Source organism: Rhinoderma darwinii, chromosome 4, assembly GCF_050947455.1.
Source record: "Rhinoderma darwinii isolate aRhiDar2 chromosome 4, aRhiDar2.hap1, whole genome shotgun sequence".
In the NCBI taxonomy this organism is placed as follows: Eukaryota; Metazoa; Chordata; class Amphibia; order Anura; family Rhinodermatidae; genus Rhinoderma; species Rhinoderma darwinii.
In genome coordinates, this window is record NC_134690.1 from 258,145,275 (window position 1) to 258,166,785 (window position 21,511).

General features: G+C 43.1%; 1 protein-coding gene and 1 long non-coding RNA gene across 2 annotated transcripts in view; one reads left to right on the forward strand and one right to left on the reverse strand.

Annotated features, from left to right (window-relative positions):
- Positions 1–17,836, reverse strand: part of LOC142761087 (uncharacterized) — a 31,791-nt gene extending 13,955 nt beyond the window's left edge. The window contains exons 1-4 of the mRNA XM_075864274.1: positions 17,530–17,836; positions 15,718–15,991; positions 14,488–14,625; positions 5,425–5,682 (exon numbers count right to left, since the gene is read on the reverse strand). Of these exons, the coding sequence (XP_075720389.1) occupies positions 5,425–5,682; positions 14,488–14,625; positions 15,718–15,991; positions 17,530–17,814 (955 nt within the window). The 5' untranslated portion in view covers positions 17,815–17,836. The remainder of the gene's footprint in view (positions 1–5,424; positions 5,683–14,487; positions 14,626–15,717; positions 15,992–17,529) is intronic.
- The window catches only part of LOC142761088 (uncharacterized), a 36,087-nt gene continuing 32,206 nt past the window's right edge, over positions 17,631–21,511 (forward strand). The window contains exon 1 of the long non-coding RNA XR_012883502.1: positions 17,631–18,051. This is a non-coding gene — a long non-coding RNA (uncharacterized LOC142761088). The remainder of the gene's footprint in view (positions 18,052–21,511) is intronic.

A 21,511-nucleotide genomic window follows, 5' to 3' on the forward strand; every position in this document is an offset into this window, starting at 1 on the left:
AATGGTAAGGGTGGGCAATAAATGGTAAATCTTTCAAACTACTACAGCAGGATGGTAGTGACAAGGCATTAAACAATTTAAATAAAAAAATATAAGTTGTTTAAAAGACAGAAGCAGCAAAGATTGAAACACTTGTCGCCAAAGAAAGTAGAAATAACCCCAAAAATATTTTTCAATTACATAAAGAAAACTGAAAATGTTGTGGAGGAGGAAAATGCCAATTGCCTCTACTGTATCTACAAATGAAAAATCAGATGTCAGACAGTAAATTTTCTACAAAACGTAACCTGCTTAACCCAGCAAGAAGCAGTGCCGCCTTAAAAAAAGGCAGTAAAATAGACAATTTACCAGATCCAGATGGTATACACCCCCATGTTCTGAAGGAATTAAGTACAGTGATAGAATCCTTAAACATCAGAAATTAGGGTCTATCATGACTATCTCTGTTCCACAGGAACATAGCGAATGTGGAGCCAACTTTCAAAAAGGGGTCATAAAGTGAGCCCGGAAACTATAGACCTGCAAGTTTAACCTCCATTGTGGGTAAAGTATTTGAGGGTTTTCTAAGTGATGCTATTATAGTAGCTCAATGCAAATAAACAGTTGAACGCATCAACATGGGTTTATGAGGGATCGGTCCTGTCAAACCAATCTGATTAGTTCTATGAGGAGGTAAGTTCTAGACTGCACCTGGATAAGGCTGTGGATGTGGTGTATCTAGACTTTTCAAAGGCGTTTGGTACTCTGCTGCATAAGAGGTTGGTATATATAATGAAAATGCTGCGATTGGGGGAAAATGTATTAACAACTGGCTCTGTGGTAGAAAACAGAGGGTGGTTAATAATGGTACATCCTCAGAGTGGGTTGCAGTTACCAGTTGGGTACAAAAGGGTTCAGTATTGGGCCCCGTTTTTTTTTTTAAACTTGTTCTATTGAAAATAAAACAGTCCATTGCACACATACATCAGAACAACAAGTTTTCAGTATTCCATAAGACTTTAAGGAACAGCAGCCACTATGCATACAAAATGACAATATAAAACGAATGTTCATCACACACATCTGTACGGAGAAATACAAAGTCAAAATAAGCAAATGCATCAAAATTATTTGAGCAGATACATCAGGTATGAACCGTACATTGGTCTGTAAGTATGTGTCCAAGAGAATACATTTCATCCGGCCAATATGCCTTAACCATGCCCAATTATAGCATTCGCCAAAGAATCAGTCAATCCTTGAATTGTAACGCGAGTGAGATTTGAGGGGCCCTGTTCTTTTTAATATGTTTAATAACCTTGTTAGGGGGTTTACAGAGTATAATTCCAGTATTTGCAGATACTAAGCTCTGTAAAGTAATCAGAGAAGAGGATATGTAATACTACACAGAAATAGCAAATTAAGTTTAATGTGGATAAATGTAAAGGTTATGCACTTAGCCTGAGGAAACAGGTTTTACAATTCTGCATTAAATGGTAAATCACTGTGCAAAAACTACTACTGAAAAAGACAGATATCGGTGGACCGTACATTTACCTTTAGCAACCAGTGCCAGGCAGCTGCTGCCAAGGCAAATACAATTGTGGGATGCACCAAAAGGCATAGATGCTCATGACAAGAACATAGTTTTGCCTCTTTACAAATCAATAGTCAGACCACACGTGGGGTGTGGTGTACAATTTTGGGCACCTGTGTATAAGGACATGGCTGAACTAGAACTGGTGCAAAGGGCAACCAAGGTATTAAGGAAACTGGCAGATTGCAGTGCCAAGAAAGAGCAAACTTGGGACTATTCAGTTTAGAAAAAAAGCCGGTTTAGAGGGGGGGGGGGGGTGATCTAATTACAATGTACAAATACATAACTAGACAGCACTAGGGATGCACGGTGCCACGAAACTTCGATACTGTGCATCCCTAAACGGTTCGATACCGCCATTTCCTGTATTTCGATACTTCGCTGCGCAGCCGCACAGCTCAGTATAGTAATACATGAATGTATGGGAGCGCGGCTGCGGCTATGTAATTCAGCCACAGCCCCGCTCCTGAGTAATAAGTTTGCGGGGTCAGGATGATGCGATGCGGCCAGCGCTGCACTAATGAGCGGAAGCACTGGAGACAGAACATTGCAGGCGCACTACAAAACCCCCATGTTCTGTCCTCAGTGCCTGAACTGCCGCTCATTAGTGCAGTGCGGCCGCATCACCTCATGCTGGCCGCGCGCGCACTTCCTGTCAGGAGCGGGGCAATGGCTGTATTACACAGCCGCAGCCCCGCTCTATAACGGCGGAGATCAGAGAAACCTCTCATCTCCGCCGTTATTCCCCTGAATGCTGCGATCACAGCATTCAGGGGAAAATGAGCAGGGGGGGGGGGTGGGAATTCCTGTGATGCGATCGAGGGCCATACCATATATGGGCAGACAGCCCAGGGTCTATTGACGGACCCCAGGGCTGTCTTACCATATTTCATGTTGTTAGGACATACCCAAGTATGTCCCAACAACTGCCTGTGTGCTATCTGTCCACAGGCTAATGTACTGGCACATATCTGATATATGTCAGTACATTAAAGTTTAAAAAAAGTAACAAAGTATTGTTAAAATTAAAAAAAAAAATACATTCACCTTTTTTACAACAAACATTAAAATAAGTCTCAATACATAAAATATTCACACATTCAGTAATGGCGCGCACAACAATTTTTTTGCATCATTTATAATGTGTACGCTGTAAAAAAATGAAACACGGCTTTCATTCACTTATTAATGTGAGGCGTGAGGTGCGATGAATTTAACCTCCATGTTCCTCACATTAATAGTAATTAACCCCATCATGTACCTCACACATTAACCCATTATGACTGAGAAACATGACGGGATTAATTACTATTAATGTGAGGCGCGTTCAAAATTCATCTCACATCAGAAAACTGAAGAATTTTTTTTTTATTATTACTGTTGGCAAAAGTATTGAAATTGGTATCGAAATCGCAATACTAAACGAAGTATCGGTATCGAAGTCCAAATTCTGGGATCGTGACATCCCTAGACAACACAGATCTTTCTAATGATCCTAGGCCTGTAACAATGACATGGGGGTATCCTCTACGTCTAGAGGAAAAAAGGCTTCACCATAGTCAGATGGGGATTCTTTATAGTGAGCAGTGAGACTATGGAAATGTTGTGATGGTTGATTCTTTGAATAATTTCAAGAAGGGCCTTGATGCCTTTCTTGAAAAAATATAATATTACAGGTTATGAGTACTAGATTCAGGAGATGGGATGTGGATCTAGAGATTTATTCTAATTGCCATACTTGAAGCCAGGGAGGATTTTATACCCCTAATGAGGCAATTGCCATCAACCCCTGGGGGGGGGGGGGGTTGTCTTCCTCTGGATTTACACGGTAGAATTATGGGTTGAACTTGGACGTGTCTTTCCAACCTTATCAACTATGTATATGGTTACATAAAGGGTAGGTTCATAAGTCATTCATTACCGAAATGTGTGACCGTCCCATTCATCTTGAAAATCCACGCACATGATGCAGAAACAACCCCATTCAGACGTATACAATGGATTTTCAGTCAGAAATTTCTGAAACAAATCCGCTGCCTGTAAACATACCTTTACGCCTCATGCACATGACAGTGTGAGATGTCCGAGTCCCGTCAGTGATCCAAGGAAAGATAGTTCTATCTTTCCTCAGATTGGAGACTCCGATCATTTTTCACAGAAAAGGGGGAAGGAGTAGGATCCAGCGCTGAGTCAAGTTTAAAATGGATTTTCTGTTCCAAGTTTATTGGCATAAATAATAAAAGGAAGTCCAGTTGTAGATAGTCCTGGGTTAGTAAGAAGTGGAGGTAATGTCCTCGGGGCCTACGCGTTTCGGACAACTGCCGCGTCCTTAAACTTGGCTTGTCTCACTACAGCCAAGTTTAAGGACGCGGCAGTTGTCCGAAACGCGTAGGCCCCGAGGACATTACCTCCACTCCAATAAACTTGGAACAGAAAATCCATTTTTAAACTTGACTCAGCGCTGGATCCTACTCCTTCCCCCTTTTTTGCTCATTCACCGTGTGTCGACACGAGGACCCGAGTGCCATTCACAACACACTGGAGTGTGTCAGGTGAGCTGGAGGTCTCCTCCCCATTTTTCACAGACCCGATTCACTCGCTAAAGTGAATGGGTCTGTGAAGACTATCGGGCACCACTCGGATGCCATCAAAAATGGCTCGAGTGGCACAACGGTTGTGTGCACGAGGCATAAGAGTTGAAAGCTCACTTGGAGACCTAAGATACTGTACATATGTAAAAAATACTAATGCAATAAGTTTCAATCCATGTTCTAGTATAACGTACCCATCCTTCAGAGGTATAGAAACCCACATTTTATAAATCTACAAGTTCCTATAGGAGGAACCACCATTACCAGTCCAGAAGCTTGTATGTAACCATCTCACAATGAAATGCCAGGATTGCTTACTAACAGGTAAGCATTAGCCAGTATAGACAGACAAGGAAACAAGCCAAAACAGTACTGCAGTAAACATCACTTGATATACACTAATACCAGTAGTGTAACAGTTCTAGAAATATAGCTGGATTAAGTCCCATGAAAGCCAAGCAGCATTTCCCAATTTAGTTCTGTATAAGAAAGTTTACTATCTTGAAAATGAAAAACTCAAATTCTGAAGAATTTACAACCTGCCAGTCCAAATCCACATATATTGAGTCACTGTAAATAATTTGCTGCACCATTAGTAACAAATCCCTACCCTGTACATGGACCCACAGAGGTACAGTATGGGGCCAAAGAATTATATGGGTGTGGTTGCATAGATCTGTACCACACAGATCCGTAATTTAGATTTTTCTATTGAAGCTAAATGGGGTTGTCCCGTTCAGAAAACCCATTTTCAAATATCTATTTAGTCAGAATATCTCCTGTTCAGTAGCCTATTAGCCAGAGCAGAGAGTTGCTACAAATTGTATCCTGCTCTGGAGTGCCCAACATGTCCATGAATTACATTAACAGCCTATTGATTTCAATTAGAAGTGTAGTGATTAATTTTCTGAGTAATGCAACCATAGGAGACTTGCTACTGGGTTCCCCAATATATTACAGAGGAATGCTAGGTGTCCCAACAGTGGGAGGACCTGTAGTCTCCTTATTTTTGGGGGTACTATCCTAACAAAAAAAAAAGAGTTTGCTCAAATTGGACAACACCTTTAAATTGCAGTTCAACAGCTGTTAAATTGTGGCAGTAGTGGATCTAAACCGCAGTCTGTTTTGCAGTAAAAAAAAAAATAAGTTTTATAAGCATTCATGTATTTGAATGGAAGACCCCAAATCCCTACAGAAACAATAGTTTCATAAAACATTTCATATTAAGCTTGCAAAAAAAGCAACTCGGATTTTCACCTATATTTTCATCTCCATTGGCCAGCTTTCCATTCCAGAAGTCATCTGTTATGCAATGAAGTGATGCAAGATACTTGACATCGGAGTCTGTGGAACCCCAACGAGATACTTTATTCTTATCAAATCTTTGCCACCACAAGTAGATTCTCTGCAGCTGTTTGGCACATGACTTTGAGAGGCCAAAGAGCCAATAGGAAAATAGCCACTGGAAACGGTTTCTCTTGTATTGGCAATAAAGCCACTCCAGATCCTCATGACCTGATTAAAAAGTCAAAAGTTATGGTCAATGGAATGGAGTTTATAATACATGTCTAAATCTATTAGCAGTATGCTTTCACAGTTCAGTTGGGCATCTTCAGTCAAAAATTGCAAGCTGGTTATTTGTGGAAAGAATTTAAAAAAAAAAAAAAAAAAAAAGAAGGTGTTGGAAACATTTTGGCAAGCAGTTTAACCAAGGGAGAATTGTCCTGACCTCTGGATAAAAAGGATTTTGGACAGATTTACAGGAGTTAGCCATGTATGTCATGTGAGGGATTAGGTTAGGAGGGAGCAGCTTGTAGTCATGGTTTGGGAGGCTATCAGGGTCTGAGATTCTCCCACATGCGACAGTTAAAAAAAAAAAAAAAAAGTTTCATTTAATAGGTTGCATACATGGAACATATACATATGTGCTAGATCAATATCCCAGCCTTTATACGAATGATATGTTACATAGTAATAACGCAACATAAATAACTTTAAACAAACTACATTACTTGCAATAATGAGAAATTTGGTAAGAAAGACACGTTCTAATCTTCAAGTGTCTGTTGGTAGACTGACTCAAGCCAGAGGCCCCATACTTTACAAATTCATAAGGACATCCTCTATGTTGGTAAATTACTTCATAAGGTATTGTTTGTTATTTTTTTCCCAAAAGGACATGGAAGGTAGCCATCCAATGTAATACTATGGTTTTGAGCTAAAACTAAAGTCTAAAGAAAAAAAATAAAATAAAAAAAAAGTGGCCATGGTACAGGGTGTGTCTGTTGTTCCTAGTCTAAAGTTGAACAAGGCAATTTTGAGGACCAAAAGACAAGTAGTCGGTGACAAGGACATGAGAATTTAAATACCTTAAACCAGTAACTAGTTAAAATGGGCAGTGCCAAATTAAAAGCCAAAACAGGCATCTAAGTGGTGGCATCGATGACTGGCCATGAGGGACAGTAGTTACATGGGCTGTCCGGAGAGATGACATTGATTGCCTATCTGATCAGTGGGGACCAAGCAAGTGGGAGGAAGCTGTAATGGTGTGCTCCTCCACCAATAGTGTGACAGCACTGTACACTATAGAGCAGTGTAAGAAATAAGCCAGAGTGCCTTCAAACAGCTGATTGGCGAGTGTGCTGAAAGTCTGACCCCCACCATTGATCTATTAATGTCCTATGCGGACGCTAGGCCATGGTCACTGGAAAACCTTGTGAAATCCGTTTTATGTCTGCCACAGGACAGGCTCTGTGTAGACTAACAGGGAAATTTAACAAAACTAGGGCGAAGGAAAGGTAGTGGTTGCCCATAGCAACCAATCAGATTCGACCTTTCATTTTGCAGAAACCTGATTAGTTGCCATGGGCAATTGCTCAACCTTCAAACTAAAGGAATTTGTGGAAGTAGCCGTGGATAACTTCTACGTGTGCACCTGCAGCTGGGAGCCTCACTGCGCTCCTATCATATACACAGTCCAGCAGTCATGTGTAGTAGGGTGCTCACACCACCTTAAAGAGGCTCTGTCACCAGATTATAAATGCCCTATCTCCTACATAATCTGATCGGCGCTGGAATGTAGATAACAGCAGTGGTTTTTATTTTGAAAAACGATCATTTTTGAGCAATTTTAGATTTAGTTTCTTAATGCCCAACTGGGCGTGTTTTTACTTTTGACCAAGTGGGTGTTGTAAAGAAGTGTATGAGGCTGACCAATCAGTGACTAATCAGTGTTATACACTTCTCATTGTTCCAGCCCAGCATGATCCACAGCACAGTGAGATTGTGCAGTGAAAGAAGCTGGTCTGGAACAATGAGAAGTGTATGATGCTGATTGGTCACTGATTGGTCAGCCTCATACACTTCTTTACAACACCCACTTGGTCAAAAGTAAAAACATGCCTAGTTGGGCATTAAGAAACTAAATCTAAAATTGCTCATAACTTGCTAAAAAATGGTCGTTTTTCAAAATAAAAACCTCTGCTGTTATCTACATTCCAGCGTCGATTATGTAGGAGATAGGGCATTTATAATCTGGTGACAGAGCCTCATTAAAGGGAACCAGTCACCAGCATGTCACCTATTGAGCTCTACTCACTCCTCGCGGCTTTCAAAAGTTTACCACCATTATCCCCTCTCCTAAACTCCTCAGACCGTAAATAACGGTCTACAAACATTTTGCACCTTTTATAGTAATAATCTGGCAGACTCATTCGTTCTGCTTATGTCCACCCACCACCGAAAACTGGCCTGCCCTGAAGGCCAAAATCTATTCGGAGATGGCGTTCATATGCCAGTCATGTATGGTCAGACACCCTTCCCTGCTTAGTCTGGGCCTCATATCTAGTTGCTGCTATGGTTTCCCGCTGTGCGCCTGCGCCAGAACATTGATGCGCAAGATTGTGTGCTGGAGGGGGGGCGGGGGTGGGCGAGGAGCTGCCAATCAAAAGTAAGGAGGCTGGGTAATCTCAGAAGGACTTTGAGAATATGACTTATGCTCATTAGCATACGGTGCAGGAACACAAAAAACAAAAAAAAAAATGTTATACTAGAAGGTACAGAGCAGACAGAAAATCGTTATGGGTTACATAAAAATACATTTTTCACCCACTTTCACCATGTATTGCTGGTTTAATTGGTGAAATGCTGGTGACAGGTTCTCTTTAACCCCTTAATGACCAGCCTATTTTAAACCTTAAAGAGGCTCTGTCACCAGATTATAAATGCCCTATCTCCTACATAATCTGATCGGCGCTGGAATGTAGATAACAGCAGTGGTTTTTATTTTGAAAAATAATAATTTTTGAGCAAGTTATTATCAATTTTAGATTTCGTTTCTTAATGCCCAACTGGGTGTGTTTTTACTTTTGACCAAGTGGGTGTTGTAAAGAAGTGTATGAGGCTGACCAATCAGTGTCCTGCACTCCTCATTGTTCCAGCCCAGCTTCTTTCACTGCACAATCTCACTGTGCTGTGGATCATGCTGGGCTGGAACAATGAGAAGTGTAGGACACTGATTAGTCACTGATTGGTCAGCCTCATACACTTCTTTACAACACCCACTTGGTCAAAAGTAAAAACACGCCCAGTTGGGCATTAAGAAACTAAATCTAAAATTGCTCATAACTTGCTCAAAAATTATTGTTTTTCAAAATAAAAAACACTGCTGTTATCTACATTCCAGCGCCGATCAGATTATGTAGGAGATATGGCACTTATAATCTGGTGACAGAGCCTCTTTACTGACCAAGCCATTTTTTAAGTTTTTCCATCGTCGCATTCCAAGAGCTATAACCTTTTTATTTTTGCGTCAACATAGCTGTATAAGGTCTTGTTTTTTGCGGGACAAGTTGTATTTTTTAATAGCACCATTTTGGGGGACATAGAAAAAACCTGAAATTTCGTCACTCTTTTTTGCATCTTAAATCTACGCCGTTTACCGTGTGATATAAATAACACAATAACTTTATTCAGCGGGTTATGATTGCAACAATACCAAATTTGTATCGTTTTTGTATGTTTTACTACTTTTACACAGTAAAAACGTTTTTTTTTTCAAAATTTGTTTGTGTCTCCATATTTGAAGAGCCGTAACGTTTTTATTTTTTCGCCGATGCGGTTGTGTGAGGGCTATTTTTTGCGGGAAGACTTGTAGTTTTTATTGGTACCATTGGAGTAGATGCGACTTTTTATCACATTTTTTTAAAGTCAGGATTCACAGAAAACAGCAATTTTTCCATAGTTTTACATTTTTTACGGCGTTCACCGTGCGGGTTAAATAATGTAATAGATTTATAGTTGGGGTCGTGATGGACGCGGCAATACCAAATATGTGTAACTTTTTATTAATACCGTAGTAAAGCATTTTGTAAGTGGAAAAACTGAGTTTCATTTTTTTTCAATTTTTTTCTAATTAACTTTATTAAACTTTTTTTTTTACTAGTCCCACTAGGGGACTATAATATGCGATTCTCCGATCACTATTATAATACACTGCAATACTTTTGTATTGCAGTGTATTACTGCCTGTCCGTTTAAAACGGACAGGCATCTGCTAGGTCATGCCTGCGGCATGATCTAGCAGGCATTCATTACTGGCAGACCTGGGGGCCTTTATTAGGCCCCCAGCTGTCATTAGAGACACAGACACTCTCTCCAAAACCACTCAGATGCGGTGCTCGCTATTGAGCACCGCATCTGAGGGGTTAAACGGGTGAGATCGATACGAATATCGATCTCACACGGCAGAGCAGGTACGCTCCCAGCTGCCTCTGGCAGCTGAGAGCAGGGAGATTTGACAGCTCCCTGCTCGGTTTACTTATTCCGATGCCGCGACGTAAAAAGTCTATGGCATCGGAATAAGGCCCGTTAGTGACAGACGTAAAAAGACTATGGGCCGGTCACTAACGGGTTAAACAGGCTTAGAAATAAGACACTCGCAGTTGCTTCAAATCGAACGGTTCTGTTATTTCATTGTTTAGAGCCGAGAATGCTTATCTCCCATTCTCATGCCTCTTGACTGTGCCGAGATGTTTTGAGAGAACATGCCCCCTTACTCATGCGTCGATGGACCCATGAGTAAGGGGGCATGCTCTCCCAAAGTGGCATAGCAGCATGAGAAGGGGGAACGAAGCGTTCCTGGGTTTGAACAAAGGGAAAAGCAGCTGATGTAAGTCGCTTCAATCAGTTGGATTTCAGTCGTCATTTATAAGTCTGATTAAGGCATTTACCCTGCTACAAATTTGATTGCTGGATAAACTCTACTTTTCCTTTGCACCAGTTTTGATAAATCTCCCCCAAGGCCTTGTTTATACAGTGCACATTTAACCCGTTAGTGACCGGCCCATCGTGTTTCTACGTCGGTCACTAACGGGCCTTATTCCGATGCCATAGACTTTTTACGTCGCGGCATCGGAATAAGTAAACAGAGCAGGGAGCTGTCAAATCTCCCTGCTCTCAGCTGCTAGAGGCAGCTGAGGGCTGGGGGCGTCCCTGCTCTGCCGTGTGAGATCGATATTAGTATCGATCTCACACGTTTAACCCCTCAGATGCGGTGCTCAATAGCGAACACCGCATCGGAGTGGTTTTGGAGAGAGGGAGGGAGCTCCCTCTCTCCCCCGGCGATACGGTCTAATAAAGGCCCCCAGGTCTGCTTGGAGTGAATGCCTGCTAGATCATGCCGCAGGCATGACCTAGCAGATGCCTGTCTGTGTTAAACGGACAGGCAGTAATACACTGCAATACAAGAGTATTGCAGTGTATTATAAATGCGATCGCAGAATCGCATATTATAGTCCCCTAATGGGACTAGTAAAAAAGTGAAAAAAAAGTTTAATAAAGTTAATTTAAAAAAAATGTGAAAAAAAAAATGAAAAACCCAGCTTTTCCCCTTACAAAATGCTTTACTATTAAAAAAACAAAATAAAGTTAAAAAGTTACACATTTGGTATCGCCGCGTCCGTAATGACCGACTATAAATCTATTACATTATTTAACCCGCACGGTGAACGCCGTAAAAAAAATTAATAAACTATGGAAAAATTGCTGTTTTCTGTGAATACTGACTCTAAAAAAAATGTGATAAAAAGTGATCAAAAAGTCGCATCTACTAGAAAATGGTACCAATAAAAACTACAAGTCGTCCCGCAAAAAAAAAAAGCCCTCATACAACCGCATCGGTGAAAAAATAAAAACGTTACGGCTCTTCAAATATGGAGACAGAAAAACTAATAATTTTGAAAAAAAAAGCGGTTTTACTGTGTAAAAGTAGTAAAACATACAAAAACTATACAAATTTGGTATCGTTGCAATCATAACAACCCACTGAATAAAGTTATTGTGTTATTTATACCACACGGTAAACGGCGTAGATTTAGGACGCAAAAAAAGAGTGGCGAAATTTCAGATTTTTTTCTATTCCCCCCCAAAAAAAAGTTAATCAATAAATAATATGTACCTAAAAATGGTGCTATTAAAAAATACAACTTGTCCCGCAAAAAACAAGACCTTATACAGCTATGTCGACACAAAAATAAAAAGGTTATAGCTCTTGGAATGCGACGATTGAAAAACGTAAAAAATAGCTTGGTCATTAAGGTCCAAAATAGGCTGGTCATTAAGGGGTTAATGCAGATTTTGCATGTATATATTTATTTTTTTAAGCTAAACAGCAACAGAACCTAAACAAAACAAAAGGCAAAATCAACATTAAGTCTGAACAAGGCCTTAGCGCACTTCGGGTGTGCTCACACGTGGCTTACTTCTATTGTATTTCTGCAGCGTAAACACATGCTGCAGACAGCTTCAGAATGCATGCCTATGGGAAAAATATTCCACAATGCAAGGACTAGAGAAGCTGCAGAATATATTTTCTCAAAAGGCACACATTGTTTTACACTGCAGAAATACAACGCAAGTGCGCCTTGCATGAGTTAATCCTTAAAGGGAAGAGGCCACAATTTTTTTTTTTTCTGTATAATATTGCTTTTAGTAGGTCATTAAAATACATTTTATTTGTGTTTGTGTTGTACTTTACTCTTTTACGTCTCTATGGGGGCTGCCATTTTTTTTTTCCACCTAGGTATGTGTCGATTAACGACACATACAGAGATGGAATACGGCACATACATCCATAGAGAATGCGAACAGGAGCCATTCCATTCACTATAGCGTACGCTAGGTCTTCGGTAGATCGACATCCGGCACCATTTTCATGTGGACCGAAAGCCGCGGCTGGACAGTAAGATGACGACTTCCGGTCGCGACTTCCGGCCATATGTTCAAGGCAGCGCAGACGCAAGGACTAAGAGCGGAGTCGGCAGGAGCAGGTAAGTTATGTTTGTGTATGTATGTTAGTGTTATACCATCTGATTACCACTGTATCTAATCCTCCTACACTGCATTCGCTCAGAAAATGGCGGAACACAGTGTAGGAGGTTTGACCATTCAACCCCCTCCTTTCTCCTGGCACTAGCCAGGATAGAGGGGGGATTGTGTGAGGACACTAGAGCGAGTGCGTCTTCTCCAAATTTGCAGCATAAAGCAATGAGGTTGCTTTACCACATTGCCAATGCTGCAATTTTGGGAATTTCTCCCTCTAGTGACCAGCACATGGAAATGTTATGAATTAGAATCTAATTTATAATATTTCCTGACTTGTGAAAAAATGAAAACAATGTGTAATCATTTATATACTAACCGTTTAACTGAAAAAAAATAATTTAATTTCTAGCAACACATTACCTTTAAATATATGGATTGCCAAAATTGTGCCTTTACCATGGGATCATGGTTGCTGGCAGAAAGCCTATACAGCAATGTATGAGAGGGGCTTAATTTGCAGGGCCCTGGTGCAGCTAAGGCTATAGTCACACGACAGGGTGTCAAATTGAGATGAGGGATCCGGGGAAAAACAAACAAAAAACGACATGTCCTATTATTTACCAGGCTGATCACACGGTCCATTAAAAAAGGCTGTGTGAATAGCCCCATACAGGGACGACCTTAGAATGTATGGCGTCCGGTGCAAAATGATCTTTCGGCGCTCCATCAATAAAAAAAAAAAAAATGCCCCATAGAAAAAGTATAATGCCCCATTAGTGCCCCTATAAAGTACAATATAATATTTTTCAACCCCTTCAAGGACAGTATTCTGACCTCTAATTGTGTCCACATTATGCCTCCTGTAGTACCCCTACATAGAATAATGTCAGCTTAGTGGCCCCCACACAGTATAATCCCCCACCTCCTCCTTGATCATGCCATACAGCCCCCCCACCTTGTAGACAGTGCCCTCAAGCAAAAACTGTACTCGTCTAGGCCCCGTCCCACGACAAACTGAGCTGCTCCACAACGGGATCCTTGCGTAGGCCGGCGTGATTTTTAAGCCTAGTACAGAGTTTCCCAGCCTTTTCGGACTCGAGGCACCGCTGGAAAAATTAAAATTTCCTCAGGGCACCCCTACCAAAAATAGTAGACAGAAAACGGCTAAACACAAGCACTACATGCGTAGGGTATGTTCACACAGCATTTTTTTGTAAGGCAAAAAAAAAAGAATCTCCCTTAAAATTCCTTCAGGAATTGACAGCGTTTGACTTTTTTTGCTCTTGTTCTTAAGCCGTTGAAGCTAATGCAAAAGGCACAGGAAAAAAAAAATCTCCAAGCGGGCGACGCAGGTATTTACTGCCTCCTATTAATTTCCCCCGCCACTCACAGTAAAATGACCATCAGCCCACCACTCACAGTTTCCCCCTGTAGCCAGCGCCATGCAGCCCCCTGTAGGCAGTGCCACACAGCCCACAGCCCCCTTGTTGGTCGTGCCACACAGCCCATAGCCCCCTTGTAGGTAGTGCCACACATCACCCTTGTAGATAGCACCCCCTTCCTGTAGCTCCCTGAAGGAGCGGAACCCCCGTGTGGCCGGGGATTCCGCTCCTGGAGCGTTCCGCTTGAGGTCAGTCCATATATGTACAGTGACATTAGGGGCAATTCCTGAAGCGGAACCCCTCCCTGCTCTGCTCTAGTGCCGCCGCTACCGTTGTAGCAGCGGCTGCTAGTGGTGCTGCCACCCATGGGGAGGCCCAGCGCCCACGCCCTCATGCCTGGTGTCGCTGCTAGCAGCTGCTACAGCGGTAGTGACGCTACGGAGCGAAAAAGCGCACGGGCGGAAAGGCGACTGCTGAGTTGCTGGGCTTAGGCGCTTCTGAAACAAGCAGGGGGAAGGGAGCCAGCGGAGCACCCCCTTCCACCTGATGGGGTGATGCGCCCTGTGGAGTGATGAACCCCCTGCTCTTTGTACATAGACTGGTCTACAATACTTACATTCAGAGATATTTTTTTTAAGTACATGTGATTGCACATTGGAGTATTCCCCATGGTGCTTGAGTGCCAGGTTATACAGTTCCTTCCAGTCATATTTGTACAAGGAGATACGTACTTCTTCCAAAGGCTCATCTATAACTGGAAAAAAAAAAAAAAGCATATATTGAGTCAGTCATTGATATTGCAACATTTTAGGTACTCTGCAGAATGTAAAATTGTGCAATATTTGTGAAAACCGCATTTAAAAAATAAAATAAAATGCTTCATCACTGTATACAGGAAAAGGCAGGGTGCCACACCATTACTGATCTGTGTGATTATACATTGAAGAGGCAAACTTATTTAGGGAATGCTAGCGATAGCGCCACCCGTCTAGTTCCAAACCATTTAATCTGCTGTAAGCTAGACCCTCAACACTGTAGAGGGAGTAGAGAAGTCATTTCAAGTAAGGCAATAGAAGGATCCAGAAGGATCTGGGTGTTCTTGTAAATCATAAACTCAATAACAGCATGCAGTGTCAATCAGCTGCTTCAAAGGCCAGCAAGATATTGTGTGTATTAAAAGAGGCATGGACTCGCGGGACAGAGATGTAATATTGCCACTTTACAAAGCATTAGTGAGGCCTCATCTAGAATATGCAGTTCAGTTCTGGGCTCCAGTTCATAGAAAGGATGCCCTGGAGTTGGAAAAAATACAAAGAAGAGCAACGAAGCTAATAAGGGGCATGGAGAATTTAAGTTATGAGGAAAGATTGAAAGAATTAAACCTATTTAGCCTTGAAAAAAGACGACTAAGGGGGGACATGATTAACTTATATAAATATATTAATGGCACATACAAAAAATATGGTGATATCCTGTTCCTTGTAAAACCCCCTCAAAAAACAAGGGGGCACTCCCTCCGTCTGGAGAAAAAAAGGTTCAAGCTGCAGAGGCGACAAGCCTTCTTTACTGTGAGAACTGTGAATCTATGGAATAGTCTACCGCAGGAGCTGGTCACAGCAGGGACAGTAGATGGCTTTAAAAAAGGGTTAGATAATTTCCTAGAACAAAAAAATATTAGCTCCTATGTGTAGACATTTTTCCTTCCCTTTTCCCTTCCCTTGGTTGGACATGTGTCTTTTTCAGCCGTACTAACTATGTAACTATGTAACTATGTAATACAGCATAATACAACTAACCCGAGTTATAACACTAAGTACAAAATAAAATTTACAATTTTAAGACTAACCTTCATGCTTATCATCAAGGAGATCTTTAGTTATTCCCCAGATTTCTTCAATTTCGTAATCTGGGAGTTGGATAGAGGGGAGTGGAACCATTTCCTCTAGTGTGAGCCACTGCATCCAATATTTTTTTGGTGGAAGTCCAGAAAAAAATAAGTCTTGCAATTGTCTGTTATAAGGCAAAGTCCTGTACAACTTCCTCCACATGTACATCAGCGTAAAGGCTTTTTTAGGGGTACAGTCAGCACAAACTGTCCTAAAACTTGAGCCAAAAGCAACCTGAACGGGAAAAAAAACCAAAACTCAAAGTTACCACTGACATCAATGAGTGTGCTCATGATAATCTTAAACGTCCATCACCACATTTAAAATCCTTCCAAATATTCAAATTTTTCAATGCATTTACTAGTCCTTGACAACATCCTATGGATATGGCAGGATTGTTTTACAATCACAAGATCTCACTACCTCTACTTCGTGTATGAACTGGAAGCAATATAATAATGGCATAATCGTAAGTGCAGTGTATAATATTTTTTTTTACTAATGTAGGCTATGATAGAGCAGAAGTTTTGTGTCTTCCTGGCACATCTTCACTAGGGATGATAAAACTGGCAGTTAAAATAGATATCCAGTCCTAGGCCCAGTACTTTTTTTGGGGCCGATTTTGACAAACTGCGTCAGAATCCGAACCAAAATGAGCCGAAATCATCTCCCACTGACTTCAAAAGGGAGGCGGAGGAGTTTTTTTTTTCCCCTAAGCGGCTTTCTGCTGCAAGCGGGTTAAAAAAAAAAAAACACGTCCTTTTACTGCGGCCTCAGACCTCCAATTGAAATCAATAGGATGCAGAAAAAGCGTTTTTCATTGCAAAAAAAAAAAGTAGGCAGGTCAAAATCTGCCTCAAAATTCCTGGTGGAATTGAGGCAGTTGTATGTTTTGTTTTGTTTTTTTTCCTGCCTGCGAAATACTCCATGTGAACTAGGCCTTATAGAAAGCTCACACAGCATATTTGAGTATTTTCAGTTGTGGAATTTGGAACAGTACAATGCAAGTGAATAGAGTTTTACAAAACCCTATGGACAGTAAAAAATCTGCAGCAGACTGCAGACATGCTGTCAATTCGCGGATCTGCAGCATGAACCAACCGTTGCATAATTTTTACATAGATCATTGCAATGCAAGGGGTGACATCCATAGGCTAATCTATGGCAAAACCTGCATACAACACAAGGGAATTCATTTTGCTGGAAGCAATAGCGTAGTCATCTACGCTTTTGCTTCCGGAAAAACGACAGATCCGGTGCCCAAGAGAGACTGACGGAAACCACGGGCATCGGCTCCGTCACCAGTGAAATCAATGGTGATGGAAACCCATAAGTGTCAGCTCAGGTTCCCATTCTGACGGAAACTTCAGACAGAACCACAACGCAGGTGTGAACAGAGCCTAATTTATATAAAATATTGAGAAATCTCTACATAAAACCAAATAGTTACTTTTCTGTAACATTTACAAAACACCACAAGGAAAAGAGCAAAAGTTTTGTAACAAAGCAATCAGAATAACTTCTCAGCTGCAATAATCCTCAAATCCATTAGGGAGGGAAGAGGAGACAATGCACCAGGTGCCACATACCCACAAGGCGAGCACTCCCAACATCAGTATAATAAGGGTCAGTAAAAGGGTCAATGGATGTGGATCTGAACGTAGGATCTGCCACAAAGGCCACCAGAACATTGGCATATCGGTCTTACTAAATGGGACATTCATACATAAGCTACTTGGGATGTATTTCGGACACCTTGGCACCATACCCACCCTGCAGTGCTTGGCCCATAGGCTTTCTGTGCTGCTGACCCTGTACAATGTGAAGCAGACCCCACTCATGCTGAGCAGAGAGAAAGGGTCAAGGAGATCCAAAATCAGCAACAGGATTTCATCGCTCATGTCAAGCATCCGTCGGCAGGGGGCGCTCGTCATCCCGTCTTCTCCATTGACTAGCCCGTACTTCTCTGGCGCTTCCCACCGCTCGTCATCAGGCCGCGGAGCCACGAAGTTGGCTGGCCACGTATTATACCACTGTGCACTGATCTCCCCCTCCATCCCAACTAATAACTGCCGCAAGCTGCCTGCTCAACGCTTATAAAGTGCAGGACTGCACCAAGAAAGCACGGGGGGAGGGGTGCTTGTCACTTGGGGGTCTGTAAACTAGGACCCCTACCGATGCAAGGAACATGGGGCACGATGATCATAATGCAGTTCGCTCTGAGGTTTCTATAACTTGCAATCCCCGACCAGGTGAAAGCGATACTTCAGAAAAGGCTACAATAGAGGGATGAGGTAAATATGTGCTAAAGTGACAATGAAATCAATGTAAAAAGTGGAGAACCCCTTTAAGTAACAAACTGCATGCTGTGCCCTAAATTGTTGCAATGTCCATAGAGATCTATGTTGTTATGAAAGTGAACAATTCTCTACAACCATCACCACAAGACCAGTGCTCAGTCAGGGACCTAGTTTGGTCATATTTATAGTGTTATTTTTGTGCAATATTTTTTAAATGCTACTATGAATGGTGACACGATTATAAGCCTCGTTCACATCTGCGTTGGGATCCCGTTCTGACGTTCCGTCTGAGCTTTCCGTTCAGAACGGGAATATACAAAAAAGGGAAACCAGAGGTTTCCGTTTCCATCACCATTGATTTCAATGGTGATGGATCCGGTGCCCATGGTTTCCGTTTGTCTCTGTTGTGTACCGGACCCGTCGTTTTACCGGAAGCAACAGCGAAGCAATAGCGTAGTCGACTACGCTATTGCTTCCGGCAAAACGACAGGTCCGGTGCACAACGGAGACAAACGGAAACCATGTGAACCGGATCCATCACCATTGAAATCAATGGTGATGGAAACGGAAACCTCTGGTTTCCCTTTTTTGTATGTTCCGGGTCCCGTTCTGACGCAAAGCTCTGACGGAACGTCAGAATGGGACCACAATGCAGATGTGAGCGAGGCCTTACCATGTTTTACATGCTGCAGTGTTTTTATTTTCTAGCTTCTGACAGGTTCTGGTATTTGGGTGGAAATGAACGCCTATGATTACAGTTAGGCCACGTTCAGATATGGCAGAATTGTTGCAGTTTTTTGTTTTTTTTACATAACCCCATTCACAGATGACAGAAAAATCGGTGCAGATTTTAGCACATGCTGCAGATCCTCACACAGTGCTCAAATAACTTACTAGAGACGTACAGGGGTATCAATTAATTTGCGCGAGTATTTTGCTGTAGAAAAGTCACAAATTATGGCAAACACCATATTTGCGCTATAATTCGCGAATTTTTCTCTTGCCGTATTTGAAAAGCAGTCGTGGTTTAATGGAAGGGCATAGCCAACAGCGGTCCGATAAACTGCTGTTAAGTTTAAAGTCAGAAAATGGCTCAAAAAGCAGTGCAAATCAAGGCCTGCTCATAGCACTCGTAGATTTCATTTTCCGGCTTAAGGACATCTCAAGATGCGCCTCTTAATAAATTTAACATGTTTTACTCCAACACACTTCATATTAAGGTTACATTCACACGAGTGTGACAGATTTACGCACGTAAGAAACGCACGTAAATCGTCGTGTGCATTGCGTTTATCCATCAGTGTGCTTTGCATGTGGCATGTGTTTTTCACGCACTTGCAAGCACATTTTTTTTAATGTAATGCGTGAAACACGGACACAACACAGATGTGCGTCCGTGTGCTGTCTGTGGTTTTCACGCACCCATTGACTTCAATGGGTGACTAGGTTCGTGATAACGCACCAATATAGGACATGTAGTGAGTTTCACGCAACGGACACTCGCGTGAAAATTCACGTATGTGTGAATAGCCCCATTGAAATCAATTTGGCTGTGTGCTGTGCATTGTTTCAACGCACAGCACACGGACAAGAATCACGCTCGTCTGTATGAGCCCGAAGACTGGTGTTTATTAAATCTCCCTCATATTATTCAGATAACAGTGCAATACACAAATGATATGGATATACAGTGCTTATATAAGAATGCAACACAGTGCCCAATGACCCATACAGTACCTAAATGGCATTGCTATATAGCATACCATCCCGGATCCGCCGGGACAGTCCCGGTTTCTCACCGGGTTCCCGCCATCCCGGGCGGTCTGCATAATGTCCCGCTGGGAGCTGCAGCTGTATCAAAACAGCTGATCGCTGCTGACAGGCGGCCTGCATGCCAGACGACTGCAGCAGTGATCAGCGTCAGAAGAAGGCAGGAGTCTTGCGGCGGTGTTCTGACTGGGATCGATGTCGGCCCGGGAGTGGACCAGTGCAGTCACCTGACCTGTCATCTAACCTCACCGAGTGAGAACGCCGCTGCAAGACTCCTGCCTCCTTCTGACGGCGAGTGATGTCAAAGCAGAGAAGGGAGTGGCAGCAGTAGGCTACCTCTACCGCTCTCCACTCTGGCGGCATTGTGGATACAAAGTATAAGGGGGTTGTGTGGCACTACATATAAGGGGGAGGAGGGTTGTGGCATTATCTACAAGGGGGGTTGTGTGGCCCTATGTACAAGGGGGAAGTGTGGTTGTGTGGCACTATGTATAAGGGGGAGGGGGGATTGTGTGGCACTATGTACAAGGGGGGTTGTGTGGCCCTATGTACAAGGGGGAAGTGTGGTTGTGTGGCACTATGTATAAGGGGGAGGGGGGATTGTGTGGCACTATGTACAAGGGGGAGGGGGGTTGTGTGGCACTATCTACAACGGGGAAGGGTGGTTGTGTGGCACTATGTACAAAAGGGGGGCTGTGTGTGGCGCTATCTACAGGGGGGCTGTGTGTGGAGCTATCTACAGGGGGGGCTGTGTGTGGAGCTATCTACAGGGGGGCTGTGTGTGGCGCTATCTACAGGCGGCTGTGTTTGGAGCAAGCTACAGGGGGGCTGTGTTTGGAGCGATCTACAGGTGGCTGTGTGTGGAGCTATCTACAGGGGGGCTGTGTGTGGAGCTATCTACAGGGGGCTGTGTGTGGAGCTATCTAGAGGGGGGGCTGTGTGTGGAGCTATCTAGAGGGGGGGCTGTGTGTGGAGCTATCTACAGGGGGCTGTGTGTGGAGCTATCTACAGGGGGGCTGTGTGTGGAGCTATCTACAAGGGGGCTGTGTGTGGAGCTATCTACAGGGGGGCTGTGTGTGGAGCTATCTACAGGGGGGCTGTGTGTGGAGCTATCTACAGGGGGGCTGTGTGTGGAGCTATCTACAGGGGGCTGTGTGTGGAGCTATCTACAGGGGGCTGTGTGTAGAGCTATCTAGAGGGGGGGTGTGGCACTATCTACAGGGGGGCTGTGTGTGGAGCTATCTACAGGGGGGCTGTGTGTGGAGCTATCTACAGGGGGGCTGTGTGTGGAGCTATCTACAGGGGGCTGTGTGTGGAGCTATCTACAGGGGGCTGTGTGTGGAGCTATCTAGAGGGGGGGTGTGTGGCACTATCTACAGGGGGGCTGTGTGTGGAGCTATCTACAAGGGGGCTGTGTGTGGAGCTATCTACCATGAGCTGTGTGTGGAGCTATCTACAGGGGGGCTGTGTGTGGAGCTATCTACGGGGGGGCTAATGTGTGGAGCGATCTACAGGGGGCTGTGTGTGGAGCGATCTACAGGGGGGCTGTGTTTGGAGCGATCTACAGGGGGCTGTGTGTGGAGCGATCTACAGGGGGCTGTGTGTGGAGCGATCTACAGGGGGGCTGTGTTTGGAGCGATCTACAGGGGGCTGTGTGTGGAGCTATCTACAAGGAGGCTTTGTG